Raw genomic sequence first — 22,965 nt, forward strand, 5'->3', positions numbered from 1 at the left:
TCTCGTCCGAGATTTTCACACATTTAAAAATAAGAACTCACATAGTGTCGATCACATTAACACACTGCCTCCAAAAGTTTTGTTTGTCATTAAAAAATTAGGATCGGGTTAAATTTTGCCACTGTGACATTTTGTGTGTGACGAATTTTGAGGAATACGAAAACTGCATATGAAAATTTTAGACTCTGTGTGCAAGGACCTTTAACAAGTAGACAGAAACAGTAAATGTTTCGCACACTGATTCTCGCCCGAAGTTTTTGCACATTAAAAAGTGCGTTTTTTGCATCTGTATTATTATCTGCATCTGCATTATGAGCGTTTTTTTTTGTAACAGTTCAGAGCCACCGTGACATTCTGTGCGTGACGAATTTTGAGGAATATGAAAAAACTCATACAAAATTTCGGACTCAGTGTGCAAGACTTTTAATAAGTGGATAGAAAGAGTAAATGTCCTTGCACACTGATTCTCATTCAAAATTGTCACACGTTAAAAAATAAGACCTCATGTTGTGTCAATCACGTTTACACCCTGGCTTTAAACCTTTCGTCCTTTATTTAAAAAAAAAATTGGATCAGGTTAAATTTTCAGCTTTTTTCACATTTCGTAGAAAGCATTTTGAAAAGGGTTTTGACAATTCAGAGCCTCCGTGCGTGACTAATTTTGCTGAATACGAAAAATATGAAAATTTATCACTCAGTGTGGAAGGACCTTTAACAAGCAGATAGAAACAGTAAATGTCCTCGCACACTGATTCTTGTCCGAAATTTTCACACGTTAAAAAATAAATATGACCTTACGTTGTGTCAATCATGTTTGCACTCTGCCTCCAAAATGTCCGTCTGTCATAAAAAAAAAATTGGATCGGGTTAAATTTTATGCTTTTTTTTTGCATCCGTAGGAAGCATTTTGAGAGGTGTTTTGACAATTCAGAGCCACTGTGACGTTCCTTGCGTGACAATTTTTGACCTATACGAAAAAACACAGCTGCAGGGGTGGACATAAAAAAAATTGCACACTGAGTCCGAAAATTCTGGACTCAGTATGCAAGGACCTTTAACAAGTGAATAGAAACAGTAAATGCACTTTTTCAAACGCAAATTTTCACACATAAGAAATAAAACCTCATGTTATGTCAATCACATTTACAGACAGCCTCCGAAACCTTCGCCCGTCATAAAAAAAAATTTGGATCGGGTTTAGTTTCCTGCAATTTTCACATTCCAGAGAAAGCATTTTTAAAGGTGTTTTGACAATTCAGAGCCACCATGACGTTCTGTGTGTGACGAATTTTGACAAATAAAATGCATGCAAAACTTTAGGACTTTTTGGACTTTGCAAGGACCTTTAACAAGTGGATAGAAACAGTAAATGTCCTTGCACACTGATTTTTATCCTAAATTTTTGCACGTTAAAGAATAAGACCTCATCACATTTACACACGGCCTCTGAAAATTTCATCCATCAAAAAGAAATTTGGATTGGATTAAATTTTCAGCATTTTTCGCATCTGTAGCAAGCATTTTGACAGGTGTTTTGACATTTCAGAGCCACCGTGACCCTCTGTTTATGATGAATTTTGACGAATACGAAAAACGAGCACAGAAATTTTGGACTCCGTGTACAAGGACCTTAAGTGCCTTAATGGTAATCAGTTGCACTCAATGTGGTTTTCTTGTGTGCTAAATAAACAGGAAGACAGAGGGAAATGAAGAGGCCAGAAGTGACGAGATAAAGAAGATACGTGAACATCGGTAAAGCTTTTTATCACTGGAGGAAGCAGAGCAATTCAGAGAGGTTGAAAACTTTTGATTGACAGGTAAAATACCAAGCCATGCCAAAGCAGTGATTTGTTAACAAAAAGGGCCATGTCTAAATCTGTGATTTAATCTGGTGCACATTCTAGAATGGCTTCCATCTTTTACAGACCCTTTAAAAGATATACATATCAAAAGTTTCACTTCAGTCTTTTAGGATCTTCAGCAAAAATTTCTTCCAAACTCATCTGGTTGATTGCTGAGACCTGTGCACTTAAATACACTCTCAACCATATCAGTCCACTCTAAGCAAACAACACACCGCATATCAAAGAAACGCACCAATCTTCTGCATACATAGTGTCCCTCGCATTTCGAAACACAAACTTTGCCTCAAGACACTGATCAGACTTGCATGAGGTGGGTGTTCATTATTGGACTGTTATGGATGTGGTGTTGGGGCTGCCATGTTAAAGATAGCCGTTCTCCCCTGCCGATGTGTGTTAGGGCCCCTAATGCCTGAGGCTCCTCAGCCTGGCCCCTGACACCACACAGCATGAGCCAATATGAGCCATGCTGCCAGCTCTCTGCATGCTAATGTAATGGTATTATTCCATACTTATTACAGCCCCTTAAGCTGTGCACACGCAAAGTCTTTGTAAATATTATCTGTTTTGTGCATGTCTGGGAGGGGTCACATTTATTCATTAGATGGATATTTTAGGAGCTTAATTCTTTATATCATCAACAGAAAAATCAACTGAAATTTCTTTTAAGATTCAGGATGAAATGAATCTCATGGATATCAAGGAAGGCATTAACTTATAATTAACGCTAATTAAACAAACAATGTGCGATTATAGTGCAATTATAGTAGAAAATGTTGTCTTTTTGCTTACTAAAGATGTGTAAAATCAAGCATGAATTAAGAGTGATCATGCTTTACGCTTAATTTATTACAAATAATGCATTTCATAATGTTTTTTTTTTTTGTGAATATTAGTCAGTTACATTCTAGACAGTCAGTTTAAAGATTAGTAAGAGTGCTACAGGTAATGTATGATTGCTAACTTTCACTAAAGAGAAAAAGTGTAAATATATTGTTTTTTCAGTTCAGTGCTACACCATAAACAGTCTTGCACCATAAATTAGTTTTTGTTAAGACTCATTTAAATGGTGCACACTCACATCAGATGAAGACTATGCTAGTAGCTTAATTTGGTTTGGTGATGAGAACAGTGAAAATTAGACAGTGGAACACGCTTGTTAATATTTGTAACATATTCAGTGTAAAGCATTATTACCCTCTACTTACACATGGAAACGTGAGAATCAGTACCTGTACAGCCGAAGAAGCAGAAAAGGTCTGAAGCCAGAAGACAAATAGACAGACTAAAAGACCGAGCGTAAACATCGGTGCGGCACACACAAGGTGGAAAGTTTCAACGAACAACAAAGAAAACCCTGAGCAGTGATGTCCAGGTTGCTTCTTTTCTCTTGAGCAGGTAAGGGAATTAATTATTGTGTAGAGCACTCTCTAAAGCGCACTGGCATTATTATATTATTATTATATTACTGTTCTTTACATTAAACTCAGAAACGTCATGCCGATTTACATCAATAGATCGCACTGCAGCGTCTAAACTAAATTCTTTAACCCCGCAATCCTGCAGTAACCCCCATAGCACAGCCTGCTCACGTCACGTCTGCTGCTCCAGGGCCCGCTTACGTCAGGCCTGTTCACAAGACAAGACAAGACACCCCGGCCAAGATGGCCACCACGCTAGAGCCTCATCGCAAGTAGATCCCCACACCTGAGTCTCATCACTAGATGGCTGCAATGCCAGAGCCTCGCCAAGCCACGGATCTCATGCCCGGGCCATCACAACAGAGTCTGATCTCCCAGAGCCTTGTCATGTTTCCTCTGATCTCCCAGAGCCTCGTCATGTCTTGCAGATCCTCCACAGCCACATCATGTCATGATTGCCAGTGTGATGGACCCACCACTGATGTAAGCGTGTGCGGCTGGCATCCCTGTGGTCACAGGTCTGGCAGGTCTCCCCCTGTCCACTGCGCTGCCCGTAATAGCCATTGCTATTTTGAGTGTGTGGGCTGCACACTGCACTCCAGAGGACTCTCCTGTCCAAGAATCTGTCCCAGAGGTCTCATCTGTCCACGAGTCTGCGCCAGAGACCTCTCCTGTCCACAAATTCACAAATTCCTGCCCTGCCTGCTACACCATGGCTACATGCACTTCTGGATCTGACATGGCGGACTTCTGCTCCATTGTCCCACTATCTGCCACTGCTACATGGCCCAGGTCCTCCACTGATCCACAGTCTGCCTCTGTTCCATGGTCCAGGTCTGCCATTGTTCCACTGTTTGCCACTGATCCAAGGCCCAAGACCGCCATTGTTCCACAGTCTGTCATTGCTCCATGTTCCAGGTCCACCATAACTCGACTGCCCAGGTCCACCATTGCACCATGGCCCATGGTCTTGCCCTCTGCTCCATGGCCCAGGTCCACCATGATTCTGCCATTCTGATCCTGTTCCCTTGCATGGGCCTGGCCCTCCATCCCTCCACCCTGTTTTGCCTCTGCTCCACCACCCTCCAGGACTTTTTGGGTTTGTTTTGGGTGGTTTGTTAGGGCGTCTGGAGCCGCCCTTAGAAGGGGGGACATGTAACATGGGGTTTGGGGTTTGTTTCATGTTCATGTTTTCATGTCTTTTATTTTGTATTTAATTTAATGCTGTTTGTGTCTTGCTTCCCTTGCCCTCATGTATTCCAATGTGTCATGTTCTCATTGGTTGTTCTAGTCATGTGTCATGTTATGCCATTGTCTCTTGTCGTGTATTGATGTTGTAATCCTGCTGTTTGGTGAGTCTGTGTTTCAAGTCTGTTTCAAGCCAAGTCTGTTCAAACCTGTTCATGCCAAGTCAAGTCTGTTCTGTTCAAGTCAAGTCATCTCTGTTTGGATTATGTATGCATTTTGGACTATGTGTCAATAAACTGCACTTGGGTTCTCGTCACAACTTGCCGCTCCAGTGGACACGTTCATTACAGTAATGTCAAGTCAAGTCTGTTCTGTTCAAGTCAAGTCATCTCTGTTTGGATTATGTATGCATTTTGGACTATGTGTCAATAAACTGCACTTGGGTTCTCATCACAACTTGCCGCTCCAGTGGACACGTTCATTACAGTAATGTCAAGTCAAGTCACCTTTATTTATATACCGCCTTTAACAATACAGAATTGTGGACTCAACAAACCAAGCCAACAAACCAAGTACATTTTCACCTTAATCTTAAATCAAATCAGACTTTCTGGAATATTTAATCCTTATTTCAGTTACTATAAACATGTATTTGTTTGTAATAGTTTTAGTTAACTGTAACAACCTTTTGTCATGAAGTTTGCTCCTGTAGTTGTTTTTTTGTTTTTTTTGCCCGTTTTAGGTTTTACAAAAAATCCTGATTAACATAGATATCTATGCCATAGAGGCAGACAGTAGTGAAGTATTTTTACTCTGTGTTAAAAGTACTTTTCAAGTGTCTGTACTTACTTTACTTCACAACATTCCAAAGCATGATATTGTACTTTTTACTGCACTACGTTTCATATTAAATATGATTTAATACTTAATTGCATTAGAAATCTAGTACTTTCTTTCTTTTACTCAAGTAAAAGTAGCTGAAAGTTTTACTTGAGTACAAGAAAATCTAAATTTTTAATCTTCTTAAGTATTGAAGGTAAAAAAAAACAATAACTTTTTTTTATGAAATGTAGTGCAGTAAAAAAATATGACAGTATGCTTTGGAATGTAGTGAAGTAAAAGTTTCCAAAGAAAAACACTCGGATAAAGTACAGATACTTTTTAAATTTACTTGAGTAAAGTAAAAATACTTCACTACTGTCCACCTCTGTATGGATTCGCAGACCATCGGCTGTGCAGGATTGTGGCATCTTCAAATCTTCATTGATTACTGTGGTGAGTGATGTCAAGTTGATCATTACAATATGGCGGACGGATTACGTAAAGCTGCCCATAGGAACAGTTGGTAATGAGGCATCTATGTATACATATCTATGGGTAATTCCTACAATAGTAGTGGCAAATGCTCTTACTCTATCAGTTAAATATTACTTTACTTTCCTGACAAGGCATTATTTGGATATTAAGTGAATGAGTGAGTGGGTGGGAACACGTGCAAACTTTACTGATCATTAAACTGCAGCAAAATCTGGATGTAATTCAAGTCAGTTAGTTTGCTCTTGTTTGGTCAATATTGAAAACTCAGCACAAAGTTCACTGTGAAGATGTTTATTTATTTCGCATGACATTACAACAACGGTTCAGTACAATAGAGCACTATTGCGGCTCTTCTTTGCTATAGAATGTTACATGATCCTTTTCTTCCACTTGTGCAGACCCAGCAATGGTGTACGTCAGATTGTGCCAGTTAATGTAATCACCAAGTTTGTATTTGGTCTTTGTCTCCATGTAGGTCTTAATCTGACGGGCGGTCAGGACTTTTCCATGTACGTGCACATCTGCTATGAAACCTCTGAAGGTATTGTATTGTTGGAACCCTCCATCATATTTTGTCTGACACTGGCCGAGTGTGATGACAGGGTTTCCTTTAAAAGGTACTTTACGGCCCACTACCTTCTTAATGCTGGCTACGTCGTTCATAAACATCTGTGCAAGACCACTGTTGGCATCCCAGGTCGCACACACTGACATCCACTGATTCGTGTTAAACGTCAACCTGAATTGAACCACGCTGTCATGAATAGTCATCTTGTACCATATGCTGGCACTTGACCAACGTAAAGAAAAGTCTTCTACATGTAGCCAGGGAAAAAAAACATGGCTCAAAACTTATTTGATCAGTGTAGAATCGCAAACACACGGTGACTGCTGACAGGTCCATGGATTTGTTTGGGTGGAGCTTCACCCAGTTGTGGGTGGTCACCTCTGGGAACGTGATGACCTTCCCCCTTAAACATTCTTTCTTCGGCTCTGTCGTTGCTGTAATAAGATGTTTTCAACATTTAAGGCATTAAAAAATCTTTAATGTGACGTGACCTGGACCACAAAACCAGTCTTAAATAGCACGGTATATTTGTAGCAATAGGCAAAAATACACTGTATGGGTCAAAATGATCGATTTTTCTCTTATGAAGGCGATTTTTCTCAATATTTAGATTTTTTTGCACCCTCAGATTCCGGATTTTCAAATAGTTGTATCTCGGCCAAATTTTGTCCTATTCTAACAAACCATGCATCAATGGAAAACATAGTGTGTATAAATCTCATTTAAAAAAAAAATTTTGTGGTCCAAGGTCACAATTATGCAAGGGCACAAACAACATGAACTAACGAAAGTAGTCTAAATGCATTATTTTAACCAGTCTTTTCCCAGTGGTTTTAATGAGGTGACATCTGTATTTTTAAAACTACATTGTTAGTATTACATCGCTAGTACTGTACTTACTTGGCAAAGCCAAACTGCAATAAAAAACAATAAAGAAAACGCATGAAGCAAGTCTCTTCATAATCCTCTTGGGTCGAGTCAGGCATGAGAGAGGTACCTGAGTGCTTGCTCTGTTAATACTAAACCACTGTAGTGAGGACATAGCATGTTAGTGCTGATTCAGCAGCTCAGTTACATACGTAGATAAGGAGCAGGGCTGCACAATTTGACTAAAAAGTAAAGTTTCAACTGTAATGATGAGCATTTATTCTCAAATGAAGCTGTTTTTTATGAGTGTAAACCCACTAAAGCCTCTTTCTGTATCAGAGTATTGGTCAAAGTAAAAAGTAAATTGTCTTTGCGTTGACTTTAGTACTTTTGTGGGACTTTGGTTGTATTTAGTTTTTTAGTTATGATAGTGGCTCATTCAGTCCATGTCTCATTCATGCTGCTGTTTTTGAGTAACCCAGTCAATATGAACAACAACAATACTACTACTAATACTAATAATAACAAAGAGAGAAAATGTTACTATTGTAGTAAATAGAGCTGTCACAATTCCTTGATTAAATTTGAGTACTCGATTAACAGTGTCGAGTAACCGACGATATAAGTGAGAGTCCGTGAAACGCAATATAGAGTGTTTTCACGCCACGTCATCAGTCGGCCATATTGGCAGCACTGAATGTAAACAATGGCAAATTGAAAACCAAATGAAAATTGCATTTGGAAAAATGCATTTGGAGTTTGTAAAGACATTTGGAGTACTATAGACTGCCAAAAGTTATAGCAAATCGAGGAGAAGAGTGCAAAAAACTGAGGAGCAAAAGGATTTTTGAAACTGAACCAGGATTTCCAGGGCAAGAATCTAGACGCGTTTCATGTTTGTTCTTATGAATACATCAACGTCTTTCTCAATATGGTAAGTGTTCATCGCAATTTCAAAATAAATGTTTAAACCCTTGTTCTGAATGTACACATTTTGATATTTTGACATATTCAAGAAATTACAGTGGCTGCACCATTTCTGTCGTAAAGAAGTGGCCAAATATTAAAGATTGAGTTGACATTTTACTTAAATGCTGTTTAGTCAATTTTAACAAGGATTAGATGCAGTAAATTGTAAAAACTGACACTGCAGTCATTTGTTACAATGTGTAATGTAGGTTAGCTCTGTTGTTTATAATACGTTGTTATATGTTAAATAAAACCATGATTACTTGCTTTTGATACTTTAATTCTTATTGCTTCATTGCTATTTTATATGTATTTTAAGTCATTTTAAAGGCTATTATTTACCTTAATTACATGATTACTTGATTAATTGTCAGAATAAATTACTCGATTACCTAAATAGTCATTAGTGACAGCCCTAGCTAGTATGACTGTCAAACGATTAATTGTGAATAATTGCATTTTATAACAGGGTTACAAAACTATTATAGCTTCAAGTTTGTTAAAATTCTGAAAACTTGAGAATTAAAAATATGTAAATGTGAAAATAAAGTGAATCTGGCACTTTATTAATTGTGCAGTCCCCAAAGCAGCTATCGCTGACCTGCTGTCTCCTTCTATAAACAAAACGATTGCTAAGGATTTTAAGCAAAATTCTCCTTACACATCCTCCATGTAAAAACAAAACACAACAAAGGTGAATGAGTCAACATTTTTAATCGTTTTCATAGAATACTTTTTACATTTTCACAAGCTAAGAAGAAATGTGACAGATTGTGGACGAGTCTTGTGTTTCATTTGTAAATTCTCTGGAGCTATAAGATGTGAATGTAGAGAAATATAGTTTTTACAATGTGGGATTCTTACTGTCCTGCTCGCATCTAAAGCACATTCACAGCAACTTTATGTTGCCACCAAAGCCAAATCCAGCAGACCACCACAAAAAGCCTGCGTAGAATCCATAGCACACTGCATCCAATAGCCTTTATTGCATTTCCATCACTCATGCTTGGTTTTTTAATATTTGTACTTTTAATGTTCCTGTACTGCTTATCAGCAGAATAGACAGTGTTACAATAAATAAACTCATAATGCAAAAAGATACAAAAATAAGAGATTTTTTCCCTTTCTTTTTGGCTTACCATAAAACAATACCATAGTGTTATAGTAAATAAATGGCTGTTGTACATTTCCTTCATTTGGGATATAGGACAGGACAGCAAATAATTACAGATGCAAGTCTTCAATTTGTACTGTAATCTCTAAACAAAAATATATACTGCATATATAGTTACTGAGAAAAGCAAAAAATCTTCATCCAATATGATAATACATTGTACAACCAGATCCCAATTCAAATATAACAGGCTCTATAAACATAGCTCATGTAGAAGTATATATATGTTTGTGTGTGTTTTTTATGCAGCGCCTAAAATGTCCCGTAAGTAACATGGAGTACAACAATACATCATTTTTGTTCAAAATGCCACATGAACCAAAGCAGCATGTCACAGACTCTTTTAACATGTACCGCTGAGGTGGTTAAACTGCACATGCCTCATACTGACATATATAAGACCTCTGGGTATTTTTTTTTTTTTTTTTTTTAAGAATTCTCACTGATTTTAAATAATTGTGATGACTCTTTCAGTAACTTTTGTATAGACATACAGTACAAAAAAACTGGCTACAGTATATAATACATACGTGACTAGTTTGCATGTTTCGTTTGGGCCGAAGTATGAAAGTCCCTGTCAAAGCAACATCAGAAAGGCAAAATACACTCGATAGATACGCGGATGCCAGTTGGCTTAGCCTGGTGAGTTGTGATGTGCAATTTACAGATACTTATATATGCAATTGTAACATACAACCTTGACACATCATCTGATTACACAAGAATCAATGCTGCTGTCTGGCCTCAGTCCATGTTTTCTTCCGTAAACTGTGACAGGAGTTTTGAAACCTTATATTGACATATCCTTCCAGTCAACCCTTGACCTCATCCTCGCATACAAACAGCATTACGCATTCACACATGCAGCCACACGCAAACACACCATGACAAACAAGAGCAAAATTGTCAGATAGGCTCCTTCATGTATTTTGAGACAAGCTACTGTCCTGTTGGTCATCCAGAAACTCTTGATCAGTAAACTCCCCTCTAAACCCTTTCTATGACTAGATGTTTTGTAAATGTCTTTTGATATGTTTGACCTATAGATGGGCCAATGATGCTATAGAAAAACTACGGAGAAGCACATTAGTGAGAATCTAATAATGTTCACCAAAATAAAGATCACAGAAGACAATTTGTAGAAATAAACAGTGACCACATCTCAAAAATGATCTTTTAATGGTGTCTTGGTCTTACTTTTCCTGTGCCAGTGAGCAATGGATAGTGCACATTGGATTGTTAAGTGCACATATGCACAGATAAGATTAATCTCTACTGCTGTGACAGGAGTCCTTCTGGCCCTCAAAACACCAGCGTTTGCGTAGACGGCACAACATCACACGGGAATGCTGCAATGATTCCTAGGTTCTCTCGCATTTCTTTCACGTTTCATCTTCCGATGCGAAATCAGGAGGGAAGAGACAGAAACTTGAGTACACCAAGACCACTTTGCGTCGTTGCATCAACAACATCAACAAAAGCTCTTAAAAAAACAGAACAGCAATAGAGAGGGACTAAGAGAGAGAGAGTACAACAGATTGACCAGGAACAGTGATTGACTTTGTACAAATTGTGACTGTCCGTGTTTTATGTTCTTAGGTGGCTACAACATCACTACGGTGAAGATGCAGTGCAAGGAGGTAGCCAGCAGGAGCAGAAGAGAGCTAAGGCCTGATAGAGGCGTCTGCTGAGTAGACGAATTCCTGGAGATGGCGTTGGAGGAGCTGGGGTCATTGATCTGTGGGTCCTTTGGGAAACACAACAGGCAAGAAAGAGGATAAGCATTTATCCTTACTAGCCAAAAGGTCAGAGAGTTCAGCTATTTGATTGTGACGTATTTTTCCAATATTCCAACTTTTCCAACTTTTCTAAAAGTAATTGTATGCACATGTGCTTGCCTATTCAAGGCTTTTTCAGGAGCCTGATTTCCATGATGCTGAAAACTGAATCCAGTTATAAAAATGGAATTTATTTCTTGAATTTTGGACGAATAAATCAAAACTAGTTCAGCACACGTTTGTGAATATTAAGGTGCAAAAATAATATTTAAATATGAATCCTGCATGTTCTGCGTGTCACTTAATGAATGAATGGTGCAGACATACATGAACTCATCAACATAATCTCTAGAACTGCTCTGAGAGTCACTTCATAAACATTTTACCATTTCTTTTGAGAGAAACTACCATCACAAAGGTCTTTCCAGCAACTCATCAAAAGAAAAGTTCAGTTTAACTTGAAGAAACTGACAAAAACCAAAAAATTTTTTTAAATCTTAAATGTGATTTTATGCAACAGTTCAGTAAATAAGTTGATATTGTGTTATATTTCAAACACTATATTGTGTTTTTGCTCAATTTTGGAGAGAACATATTACCATTGAAGCCACAGAAAAATTGTTGCTCGTCATTGACCAACACAGCAGTGTTTAGTTTCTGAATTAATCCACATTTTGAACGAATCGTGTGAACCAGTGACTCAAAGGCCCATTTATAAAGAGAGCCATTTGCTTCATTCCTGAACGAATCAGCCGTTTGAACGAATCGAATCGAATGAGTGAATGACTCGAAGACATTTACTGCCACTTGCTGGCAGATTTCATATCTTATTTAGAGTATCATTTCATTAAAAAATTAAATAAAATAAATAATAATAATAAAATTAAAAGCATTAAAAGGATAGTTCACCAAAAAAATATATAAATTCTGTCATCATTTACTCACCCTCATATCGTTTCAAACCTTTCTTTGTGGAACATAAAAGAAAGCATTTTTAAGGCTGTTGGTAACAAAGCTGTTTTTGTTACCATGACTTTCATTATATGATCAAAAAATACTGAGATGTTTTTTTTTTTTTTTAATTATCTTCTTTTATGTTCCATAGTTTATGTTAGGCTATATATATATATATATATATAGTTTTTATTAAAATTAATGAATAAAATTAATTTTAAAAATCAATCAAAAGAGATGCTTTTGATTATTAAAATTTAATTAAACAACCAAAATGGAATTAATGGAAATTCCAATGGAAATTAATGGAAAACACAGAATTTGTTAAAAATAAAACCGGATTTGAGAGAAAAAAAAAGGTATATTGTAGCAGCTTAAAAATTGGATTTATCTTAAATTTTTAATAAATTGCTGTTAAATTGTGTAAATTCCATGGTTTCAATTAATTACACTTGCTTTTTGATTATCATTTCTTAATTTAACCAATCAAACAGAGTCTTTAAAAAAACAAAAAGGAATTCAGAAAAATTCAAATGGAAGAAATAAAATTTGAGAAACAAAATATATATGTACATTTCATGCTTTCAATTAATTAGACATGCTTTTTGATTAATATTTCTTAACTTAAACTTAAAACAGAGTCTAGAAAAAATAAAATGTAAAAAATAAATTTAGAAAAAAATTAAACGGATTTCATATACCCCTACTTTTAGTACACCATAATGTGTTTTTAAAAAACTGGACTTTCACCTTGTAAAGAATTGCTAATGTCCCTATAAAAATGTTTAATGACAAACAAAACAAAAAAAAAAAAAAACACTTCTAATTCATTCTAAAATATAAGTGTCATTCTGTCTGAGTTATACCTAACATGGGTTCAGATGTTTGAGAGATTCGAAAATCTCTGTGATTCAGCAATGAAATTGTTCTCTGAAAAGAGGTCCTTATTTTTAGGGCTGTTTGGACCTGCCGCTGCAACACTAAATGTCATTCTAGCACATTATGTTGCTTTTATTATGTACAATGACATTTAGTGAACTTTAAAAGGCAGAAGATAAGCAATGTTCACATTTTGCCATCGCCCAACGCAAAGATCATGTGCGTACCGGGCGGAAAGGGCCCTCTAGTGCCAGGTCAAGGTTCAGCCGAAAGGGGCCAACGTGACATGAAATAATTACTGCTTTGTCTCTCTTTTCTGTTATTGATGCATCCTTTCAATAGCACTTGACATATATCAAAGACATATCTGGTTTGGGATGTGCCATCAGTTTTATTTCTGAGATGAAAAAAGATATGTTAGCATACTTACCACACATAACACATCTATTGTGTTGTTTGTCTTCAGCTTCTGAGCCTAGAAAGGAAAAAGAAAGCTCTGTTAAATCACTTGGATGGAAATAATAACATCTTTGACCAAGAAATCCCTTACCAAACAATATTTTACAACAGTGCTGCAGGATGATCCACACCGGATAATAAATTGCAAAACGATCTGACTGCAGTTTATAGCTGGAGTTTTATAACCGCTAATTGCATTGTATTAGTAATGTGCTTTATAATGATATAGGCAAGTGTAAAATCTATTGTGATTCTCTCTTCAGATAGTGTCAATATAACTATAGAGAATTAAATGTGTGTGCAAGCTGGTATTAATATTAATCATATTAATCATAGCAGGCATTTCTTACGACCTATGTTCAAATTTTAGCATTCAAATGTAGCATACGATTTAGTATGGATTTCACTTCCTTATGTGTGTTTACTTGTATAGGTATGTGTGTCTAAGAAAGTGAGAAGCGGTGGTGATATAAGAGACCTGGTGACAGTATAATGAATGGATTCCTGCATGTTGGCGGTTCGGTATCCTCCTGAAACTAGCCGACTTTAATCTAAGCCAGAGCCCAGCATGATAAAGCAATGCCTCAGCCAGCATGAAACATTATAAACAACTGCATCCATGGACCGGCAAAAGGATTTGAGGTTTAATATCAATGATTAATTTCTCCCGGAGTGGAGAAATTTTCAAAATTGAAGAAATAAACTAACAGAAGTGTAAAAAGTGTAATGTTCAGGCAAAAAAAAAAAAAAAAAAAGTTGGTTAATTGTTCTTTGTACACATCAAGTGCTGTTCTAATTACATTGAAGCAAAAGCGCTCTCCGAAGTGCAAGATATGCCACTTTAATAGTGAAAAAAAAGAAAAATACATGGAAAAATAGAACAAAACTCATGAAATTGGCCCTTAATCTTACCGAATCACTTGACAGCATACTAAGCAGAGAGTTTCTCACTTTTATTATATATTTAGAACATGAGTTCACACTGAACCCAGAGATTTCTCTCGTACGGTTAAGGCAGAGCGTTCAATAATTTAGCGAATATGCCCAATACATGCATTCTGACATGCTTTTACACACAATGAGGAGTTACCATATGTTTCTTTGTTTTGAGGGCTGTAATACACATCTGGCTCTGTCATTTTACTCACACGAAAACCTGCAAAGGCAAAAAGCCTTTCTACCACATAGCTAAACAGTATGGCTGGCTGTAAACATCTCAGTTCTAAACAAGAGTGAGCGAAAAGCAACAGAGGCTACGTTAACATGCCGTTCGTATGCGGAAGTCGTCTTGCTAGTTTTCCTGGAGGTCAGCTGCGTGTGCTGCGATCATTTGTAACTGATGAAGAAAGACTGACAGACATATCCCATGAGTCCGCACTCCACGTCTCTGTTCTTCTCCTCATTTTCACACTGACAGCTGCTCCCCCTCAGAGGACTACGTTTAGCAGTGAGGCTAATACAAAAACATGTAAACTCATTAACTTCACTCTCGAAACCACTTTCTCCTGCTGCTGCACTGCTCTCTGTTTGAGTGTATGGGTGTGGATGTGTGTAAGTGTGTGCGTGTCCCAATGTCTGTAATTGTATATTAGCCTTGTTTCTAATTAAAAGATGTGCTGTATATGGCCAACTCTAAAAGTCAATGTAAATTGTATGTGTAGGGGTGTGTGGGGCTTGTTGTTAGATTGGGAAGTTGTAACAACGGCTGTATCGTATTCACATTTATGCATTTGGCAGGCACTTCATATCCAACGTGAGTTGCATTGCATTCAAGGTATAAAATGTATACCAGTTTTTGGGAATCAAATCCATTACCTTGGCATAGCTATCACCATGCTACTGTTTCAGTCAAATTACACAAATAAGTTATTTAGACCAGAGAAGAACCGTACTCCCCCAAATGAGCTTGGTTTGTCCCAAGGTTTCTTTTTCCTCTGTCAGCTGACAGAGTTTTGGTCCACTTTTGTCTTTGACTTTCTTAGTTGGGGTTTTAATGATGCTTAAAGGAGAAGTTCACTTACGGAACCAAAATTTACAGATAATTTATTCACCCCCTTGTCATCCAAAATATTCAAGTCTTTCTTTCTTCAGTCGTAAAGAAATTGTGTTTTTTGAAGAAAACATTTTAGGGTTTATCTCCATATAGTGGACTTCTATGGTGCCCACGGTTTGAACTTCCAAAATGCAGTTTAAATGCAGTTTCTAAGGGCTCTAAACGATCAGCAGAGAAAGAAGGGTCTTATCTAGTGAAGCGATTGATTATTAAAAAACAAAAAAACAAAAAAATATGTATATACTTTTTAACCTCACATGTTCTCATTGTCTAGCTCTGTGTGTGCTCTGTGTATTCCGGGTTCAAGAGAGTTTGGGTAAGTCAAAAAACTCCCATCTCATTTTCCACTCCAACTTTAAAATCATCCTACATCGCAGCAGAAGTACTGACCCAGTGTTTAAGTGAACATGCAAAGAAGATCAAATGCCCTTTACTAAAACGGTAAAACAGCGATGTAGGGTGATTTTGAAGTTGGAGAAGAAAATGAAATGGGAGGTTTTGACATACCCTAACTGTCATGAACCAGAATACAAAGAGTTCACACAGAGCTAGACAAGAGGAGCATTTGAGGTTAAAAAGTATAGAAATTGTAACATTATTTTAGAAAACAACCAATCGTTTTGCTAGATAAGACCCTTCTTCCTTGGCTGGGATCATTTAGACCCCTTTGAAGCTGCATTCAAACTCATGGGTACCACAGAAGTCCACTACTAACTGATGAAATGTTTTCCTAAAAAAAACCCATAATTTCTTTATGACTGAAGAAAGAAAGACAAGAACGTCTTGGATGACAATGGGGTGAGTAAATTATCTGTACATTTTTCTTCTTTAATATTTAGTAATATTGCAAATTTGACTGCACTGCATGGATGAGAACAAAGCTTCAACTGGATAATGACACGATTGTCTCCTGTAGAGGTGCTTTATAGCAGAATTGACTTATTTCATTGTTGATGCATTTTGTATCATCGACACTGTTGTTAAACTGGAGTGAATCAACAATGAACTGACCTGAGCTGAATAACCACTATTGTCTGTAGAGCTGCTTGTAGCTGAATTGATCTTGTTTCATAATTGATAAACTATACTAAACTGAAAAATTGAACTCACTTGAGGTGAATAAGGACATCATTGTCTTTTTTTAGAGCTGCTTAGCAGCAGAATTTGAATTTGTGTCATTTTTGAAGAAGTTTGCATTATATTGTGAAGTTCCTTTGAAATAACCCATATTTTATAAAGCACTATAGAAATAAAAGGTTTAAAACCCTCCTAAATGAGGACATTTTTTGTGATTATTATGCAGATTGTAAACATCATATTTCTCTTATAGTTGTTACAGATAAAAGGCAACAATTAATGGTATTCATTTTATTAATGTATTTATTAACTGTTAATTTTACTAAAATGTATTACTTTTATAATTTATATACTTTTTAACCACTAATGCTTTTCTTGCACTAGCTTTTCAATGCCCGTCTATGACTTGACACACTACATAATCATGTTGGAACAGTCACGTCACAGTTAGTTATTCATCTGTTTACTTTGGTTCAAAAAGGTAGGGCAGAGCGAAAAACTCCATCTTATTTTCTCCACCAGCTTAAAAATAGTTCCTTTTTTTGGAAAGGGCATTTGACTTTTCTTTGCACATTCACTTTGTAAACACTGGGTCGGCACTTCTGCCTACATCACGCGTGACCTTTCCAACATAACTATGTAATATGTGAAGTCGTGGCTGCAGAGCTAGTGCAAGATGAGCATTTGTAGTTAACAAGTATATAGATTTTTTTTTTTTTTTTTTTAAATGACCAATTCATTTCACTAGATAAGACCCTTATTCCTCGGCTGGGATCATGCAGAGCTGCTCTGAAACTGCAGTTTGGACCCTCAACCTGTTGATCCCCATTGAAGTCAACTATATGGAGAAAAATCTTGGAATGTTTTCCTCCAAAACCTTAATTCCTTTTTTTAGCTGTCATCTTGGATGACATGGGGGTGCGTAATTATCAGGAAATTTTAATTTTGGAGTGAACTAATCCTTTAAATAGTTCAGTAACGGCAATTTCTGTCTCCCATTTTCTGTAGTGTTTCCTTACATTTTTGCTGTTTCTCAAATCATTTTGTGGTTGTTTTCCTCTTTAAATTTTAAATCAGATTTCACTGAGAGACATGATATAGCATTGGATAAATGATCTTTTTGTCACCACATATAGTCTGACAACTTGACCAAAAAGGTCACTGAAAACTGTACTGTATTTTTTTTTCCTAAGCCAGACCAAGGTTTTTGCCTTTTCAGAAACTGACTTTCAAAAATAAACCTCCCCATGAGAAATATTCAGTGGAGTAAAAAGTGTGACAGCTCACCTGGGTCTCCCCTATAATGTAGTATAGTTATCTTATGTAAATTAGGCAAATGCGACTGAACCATTCCCATCTCAAATATTGTTTTCAAGATCACCAGAGGTATTTATAACCTCCAACCACATGAGGCTCACAAACACACGGTCCGTTTTAAAACCCAGCTTTCCCTGAGACACATACACCAAAACTACAATGCATAAATGAAACTCGAAGATCTATGTCTGCAATAGTTCCACTGACCTGGAGGCTACCGCAGAACTGGTAGAGGGAGTTATCAGCAGGGTTGAGATGGTTGATGTGTGTCGCCGGCTCTATGGCGTTTGGTGATCGGTCTCGATCTCTGTTCCTCTGGGATGGTGTGGTCATAGAGGTGGTTGTTTGTACTGGGGGCATCGGTTGCCACACGCTCACATCTGTCCCATTTCCGAACGCCTGGATTGCATTACCTATAGACAAAGAGCGAAAGATGGTTTCTACTTCAGTTTAAAAGAAGAATTACTTGGAGGGCCAATACTGTTACACAGATAAACATGGTTGTCTCCTGCTTTCTCTGAGAGTCATTGATTTAACAGAAGGACCGGCAGTGTGTACTGTTCTCTATGACCGAGTGATTGCAAGGGCAGTTATCACTATTAAACCTGAGCTATCTACATAGTCAATAGATAATGTACTGTTTGCTTTGACTCCCTGTGTGATAGACTGGAAATGATGTGTATTTGCTTCTGAAAGACTGAAAATGACTTGTATTTGCCCAAACTTTCAGTCTGGCCCTGCTCCAACCCAGCTTTTCTTAGAAGTAGGATCTGCTGCCTCATTATATGGACCTCTGACAGGCTCTTGCTCTCTCTGCCATCTCCACTGAAACCATACAGACAGCACAGTGTTTAGCACATATAGTCTGTGTCTGTGAAGACTCAGTTTTTAAGAAAGTATGGTACAGTATGTGTAGTTGTTTTACATTGCAAAGTAGTTTTTTTTTTTTTATCAGAAAAGTCCACTCTTTCTCATAGTGCTTAGTTTGGTCTGTCGCTACGCTATGTCTTAGTGTTCGTTTTTCATCTCCTTCTCTAATTTTATCATACTCGCATGTAAACAGTTTGAACGTACACATGATGAATGTGTTGTTTGCTATTTTTAGACACTTTCTCTCCATCTCTCTAGGAAATACTGGAAAAGACCCGCAGGCTCTGAGCGCTTTGATCGTTGTTTTGAGTCTATGAGCCCTGACACATTTTCTTCAGCAGATGAATCGTGTAGTTTCCTCTCATGTGCATGTCTCTCAATGAGTCATGTTCTCTGAATCCACTCTACACTCTACCAGCTGATGTCTGGAGACCTTCGTATCCACAAGGTTTTACGTTTCAAAGAAAGGAAAATGTACTACAATATCAGGCTACTGTTTGCTGTTTTTGTGATTTTTATGATGAAATGCAGACCAGCTTAAAATAAGCACGCTTTTCTGATGTAAATGACATTTGAATTTATGTGTTGTTGTTTTTTCAGCAACACACTTTTATAGTATTGCTTATGGAAGCCCCAGTTCTGCCACTGAATAAAAAGGTTATTGCTACTTTTTATTTCACCTGATTTTTTCTCAGAATTGCGTGATATAAACTCGCAATTGCGAGTTATAAAGTCAGAATTGCGTGACATAAACTCACAATTGCAAGTTATGGAGTCAGAATTGTGAAACAGAACATCACAATTCTGACTTTTTTATCAGAATTGCGTGATATAAATGCACAGTTGTGAGAAATAAAGTCAGAATTGAGATAAAAACTCGCAATTCTGACTTTTTCGCAAATGTGAGTTTGTATCTTGTAATTCTGATTTTTTTTCAAATTTATATCTCACAATTTTGACTTTTTTCCTCGCAATTCTGATTTTTTTTTTTTATATTTTGAGGGAGAGGAAAGATTATATTCTCAGAATTGCAAGTTTATATCTCACAATTCTAACTTAATAACTCACAACTGCGTGATATAAAGTCACAATTGTGAGTTCTAAACACAATTCTGAGAAATAGTTGTAATTCTGAGGAAAAAAGTCAGAATAGTGAGTTCATATTTTGCAATTTTGACTTTTTTTCCTCATAATTGTGAGTTTATTTCTCAGAATTGCCAGTTTATATCTCACAATTACCTTTTTTTTTTATCTTTTATTTAGTGGCAGGAAATGGGCTTTTATAGTTGCTATATGCAAAAATATGAAAAAATTCTAAAATCACTAGTAAAATTTATTTTTACTTTTATTTTACATTTGTCTAATTTAATACATTTTAAAAGTTTTATTTTAGTTTTTTTTTAACATTTACACTTTCACATTGTTTTACAACTGCTGCCCTTTTATCTTTCTGTTTGTCAAAAAAACATGAAAAAAAAAAGAATCACTGTTTTTACAAAAATATTAAGAAGAAAAAATTTATAATAATACAAACTATTATTAATAATTGAGTACCAGTAAAAACTGATAAAAATTGAGCAGCAAATCGGCATATTAAAATTATTTCTGAGGGATATTGTGAAACTTAAGACTGGAGTAATGGCTGCTGAAAATTTTAATTTGACATCACAAGAATAAATTTGAAAGAAATTTTTTATATATTGCCATTACAATATTCCTGTTGTTACAATTTTTTGTAAGTAAATGCAACTTGCAACAAAGTAAATACGAAAAAAATGTATCAATCCCAAATAGACGTATATACAGCATAATGTATTTATTATTTAATTAAATTTATTTAAATATGTCTTTCAATGTTTTTATTGCATCAATATGTTTTTGGAAAGCACTCTTATTACTGTACAATTTGAGTATTTCCACCATACTCAAGAAGCAAGGGTGTAAAGGTGATAGTGAGGGTTTTTTTTTATTCACAACTTAATATTTTCAGTAACGTTTAAACAGTTTCACTCTTTCACTCGATGCTATCTGTTCTGCTGAAGCTCAGCTCTGCTCCACACTAGCCTGTGTTGAGGACGTCGTGTTCCAAGGGCAGACAGACGCATAACGCTCAGGGGCTAGTGTAGGGTGTGAGGCCAGAGCGCTTCGTCATAGCCTCCTAAACACCCAGATACTGACGGCGCTGGGAACGAACCCCCAGAACTGTCAGGATGCCTTAACACTGAAATCCCGTAATGAGACACGAGAGAATGAGGTAATGAGAAGGAGAGAGAGAAAGCGAGAGAGAGCAAGAAAGAAAGATAGAACAATAAAGAAGCAGTTTAACCCAGTTTAACCTCCTGAAAAGTCTCCTTCAACATTCCCTCAAAGCCCTCGGCACTAAAAGAAACAAATCAAATTAAGCTCAGACTGTTCACAGATATAGTCTTCCTACAGTGAATCCACCCTGCCCTGTCTTTTGAAGATCTGAACATTGAAAACTATTTATGTTTTACTGCAGTGGTTTAGAGAAAGATTTTGACTTTCTCTAAACCACATAATTTTTTTATCACCTTATTGCCTTTACTACTTTACTGTAAACGGTTATGACATAAAACAGTTTGTGGTCTGCATAAAAATCCAAATATTTCATGTAAGCTCTTAATCAGGGTGAAAAATTAACAGCCACAGTCTAAATGCAGAATTTTATCAGCTTTTTTTAAAAGTTGTGCATGTTTAATCTGCACGTTTTCACCCATGGCGCCGCAAGTGACAACAGTGTACCAGTGCGAGCAGTGGATTTATTGATTTATTTACTGTATATTACGCTTCTGCCACACAGATCTAATATAAACATGTGATTTCTTTCCCAGCTGTTTACCTTCACAGACATAACCAAATGTTTTTGTAACTCACGTGTGTTTTTAACATTTAGTAGTTTAGTATTTACATGCTGTGTGATATTCACTTTCTGTGCGTGTGCTTCAGATGTGTGTGCTCAGAAAACCATATATCAGAAGTTTATTAGAAGAATCATATATATATATGTATTTAATTTCTCCAAATTGTGCATCCCTATTTCTGTAGGTCGGACTGTTAGCAGTGAACTGGGGACTGGGCTGTTACAAAAGGGGCATGATGATTGACATGACCTTATTCTTCTGTGAACTATATCACCACAAGAAACTTCTTCAAGTGCTGTGTATTGAGGTTTGAGTAGTGGCATTCACCTGACCCTGCATGGATCGCTTTCAGTGCTTTACATTTTTTGTGGCACCCCTAAGACTTTTACAAGCCCTCCCTGAAAGCTTGCTTTTTGCTGTTACCACTTAGTCTGTTTTCACGCCTTTCTATGAGTACACAGGAACAAAACGAAACACTAGGTGCAGTCAAGGAAGTGTAGAGAGTGAAAGATATATGGGGGAAAGGGTAAGAGAAAGGAGTGTACATAATAGGAAGATGGAAGAGGCTTTTTAGAGGCAGAGGTAAAAATGGGCTGACAGGCGGATGGCTAAAAGCCTCAGAAAACAACTTGCTGGAGTCGGAAGAGATGGACAGAGCAAACCAGATCAGAGGGAGAATGAGACAAATGGGCAGTTAGGGGGAAAATGGCATGGATGGAGGCACAGAGTTTAAAGAAAGAGAAAACAAGAATGAAAAAAGCTAACAAAAGATATGAGGAATGTTTGATTGACAGATTGCTTAGATCTTTACATCTGTTTTTATGTTATATACTAGAGGTGGGTGAAATGAAGCTAGATCTTTTTATATAACCATAAGAGTCTGTGATCAGACTACAGCACTTGCACAACACAAGTATGAAACCATTAAGCCGGCAAAGTCTCAATTACACTTCAGTTAGAAAATGGCATTAGAGTTAGAGTATATATATATATATATACTCACTGCCTTTCAAAAGTCTGGTATCAGTAAAATTTTTGTTTTTGTAAAAAAGTTTCTTATGCTCATCAAGGCTGCATTTATTTGATCAAAAAAAAAAAAAAACAGTAATATTGTGATTTTTTTTTTAATGTACGATAACTCTTTTAAAATGTAATTTATTCCTGTGATGCAAAGCTGAATTTTCAGCATCATTACTCCAGTTGTCAGTGTCACATGATCCTTTAAAATAGATTTTTTTTGTAACAATATAAACATGCCATTTAATAGTTTGTGGTCAGTACATTTATATTTTTTCTTTCTTTTTTTTAAATAAATTAATACTTATATTCA

The 22,965-nt window shown here is 36.6% G+C and overlaps 2 protein-coding genes across 3 annotated transcripts in view; both read right to left on the reverse strand.

The window, feature by feature from the left end:
- Positions 1 to 6,069: 6,069 nt before the first annotated feature.
- apcs (amyloid P component, serum) lies at positions 6,070 to 7,370 on the reverse strand. The gene is given in 3 exon segments (XM_051126152.1): positions 6,070 to 6,608; positions 6,610 to 6,790; positions 7,257 to 7,370. Coding segments are annotated over 3 exon segments (723 nt in total). The 5' UTR covers positions 7,318 to 7,370; the 3' UTR covers positions 6,070 to 6,127.
- A 1,517-nt stretch (positions 7,371 to 8,887) lies between these two features.
- gfra1a (gdnf family receptor alpha 1a) overlaps positions 8,888 to 22,965 on the reverse strand; it is a 90,197-nt gene continuing 76,119 nt past the window's right edge. For both annotated transcript variants that reach the window (XM_051126142.1, XM_051126143.1), the window contains 3 exons: positions 18,091 to 18,296; positions 13,408 to 13,452; positions 8,888 to 11,113 (listed from right to left, as the gene is read on the reverse strand). In XM_051126142.1, the coding sequence (XP_050982099.1) occupies positions 10,970 to 11,113; positions 13,408 to 13,452; positions 18,091 to 18,296 (395 nt within the window). In that variant the 3' untranslated portion in view covers positions 8,888 to 10,969. The remainder of the gene's footprint in view (positions 11,114 to 13,407; positions 13,453 to 18,090; positions 18,297 to 22,965) is intronic.

The sequence above is a fragment of the Labeo rohita genome, chromosome 13 (genome assembly GCF_022985175.1).
Source record: "Labeo rohita strain BAU-BD-2019 chromosome 13, IGBB_LRoh.1.0, whole genome shotgun sequence".
NCBI lineage: Eukaryota > Metazoa > Chordata > Actinopteri > Cypriniformes > Cyprinidae > Labeo > Labeo rohita.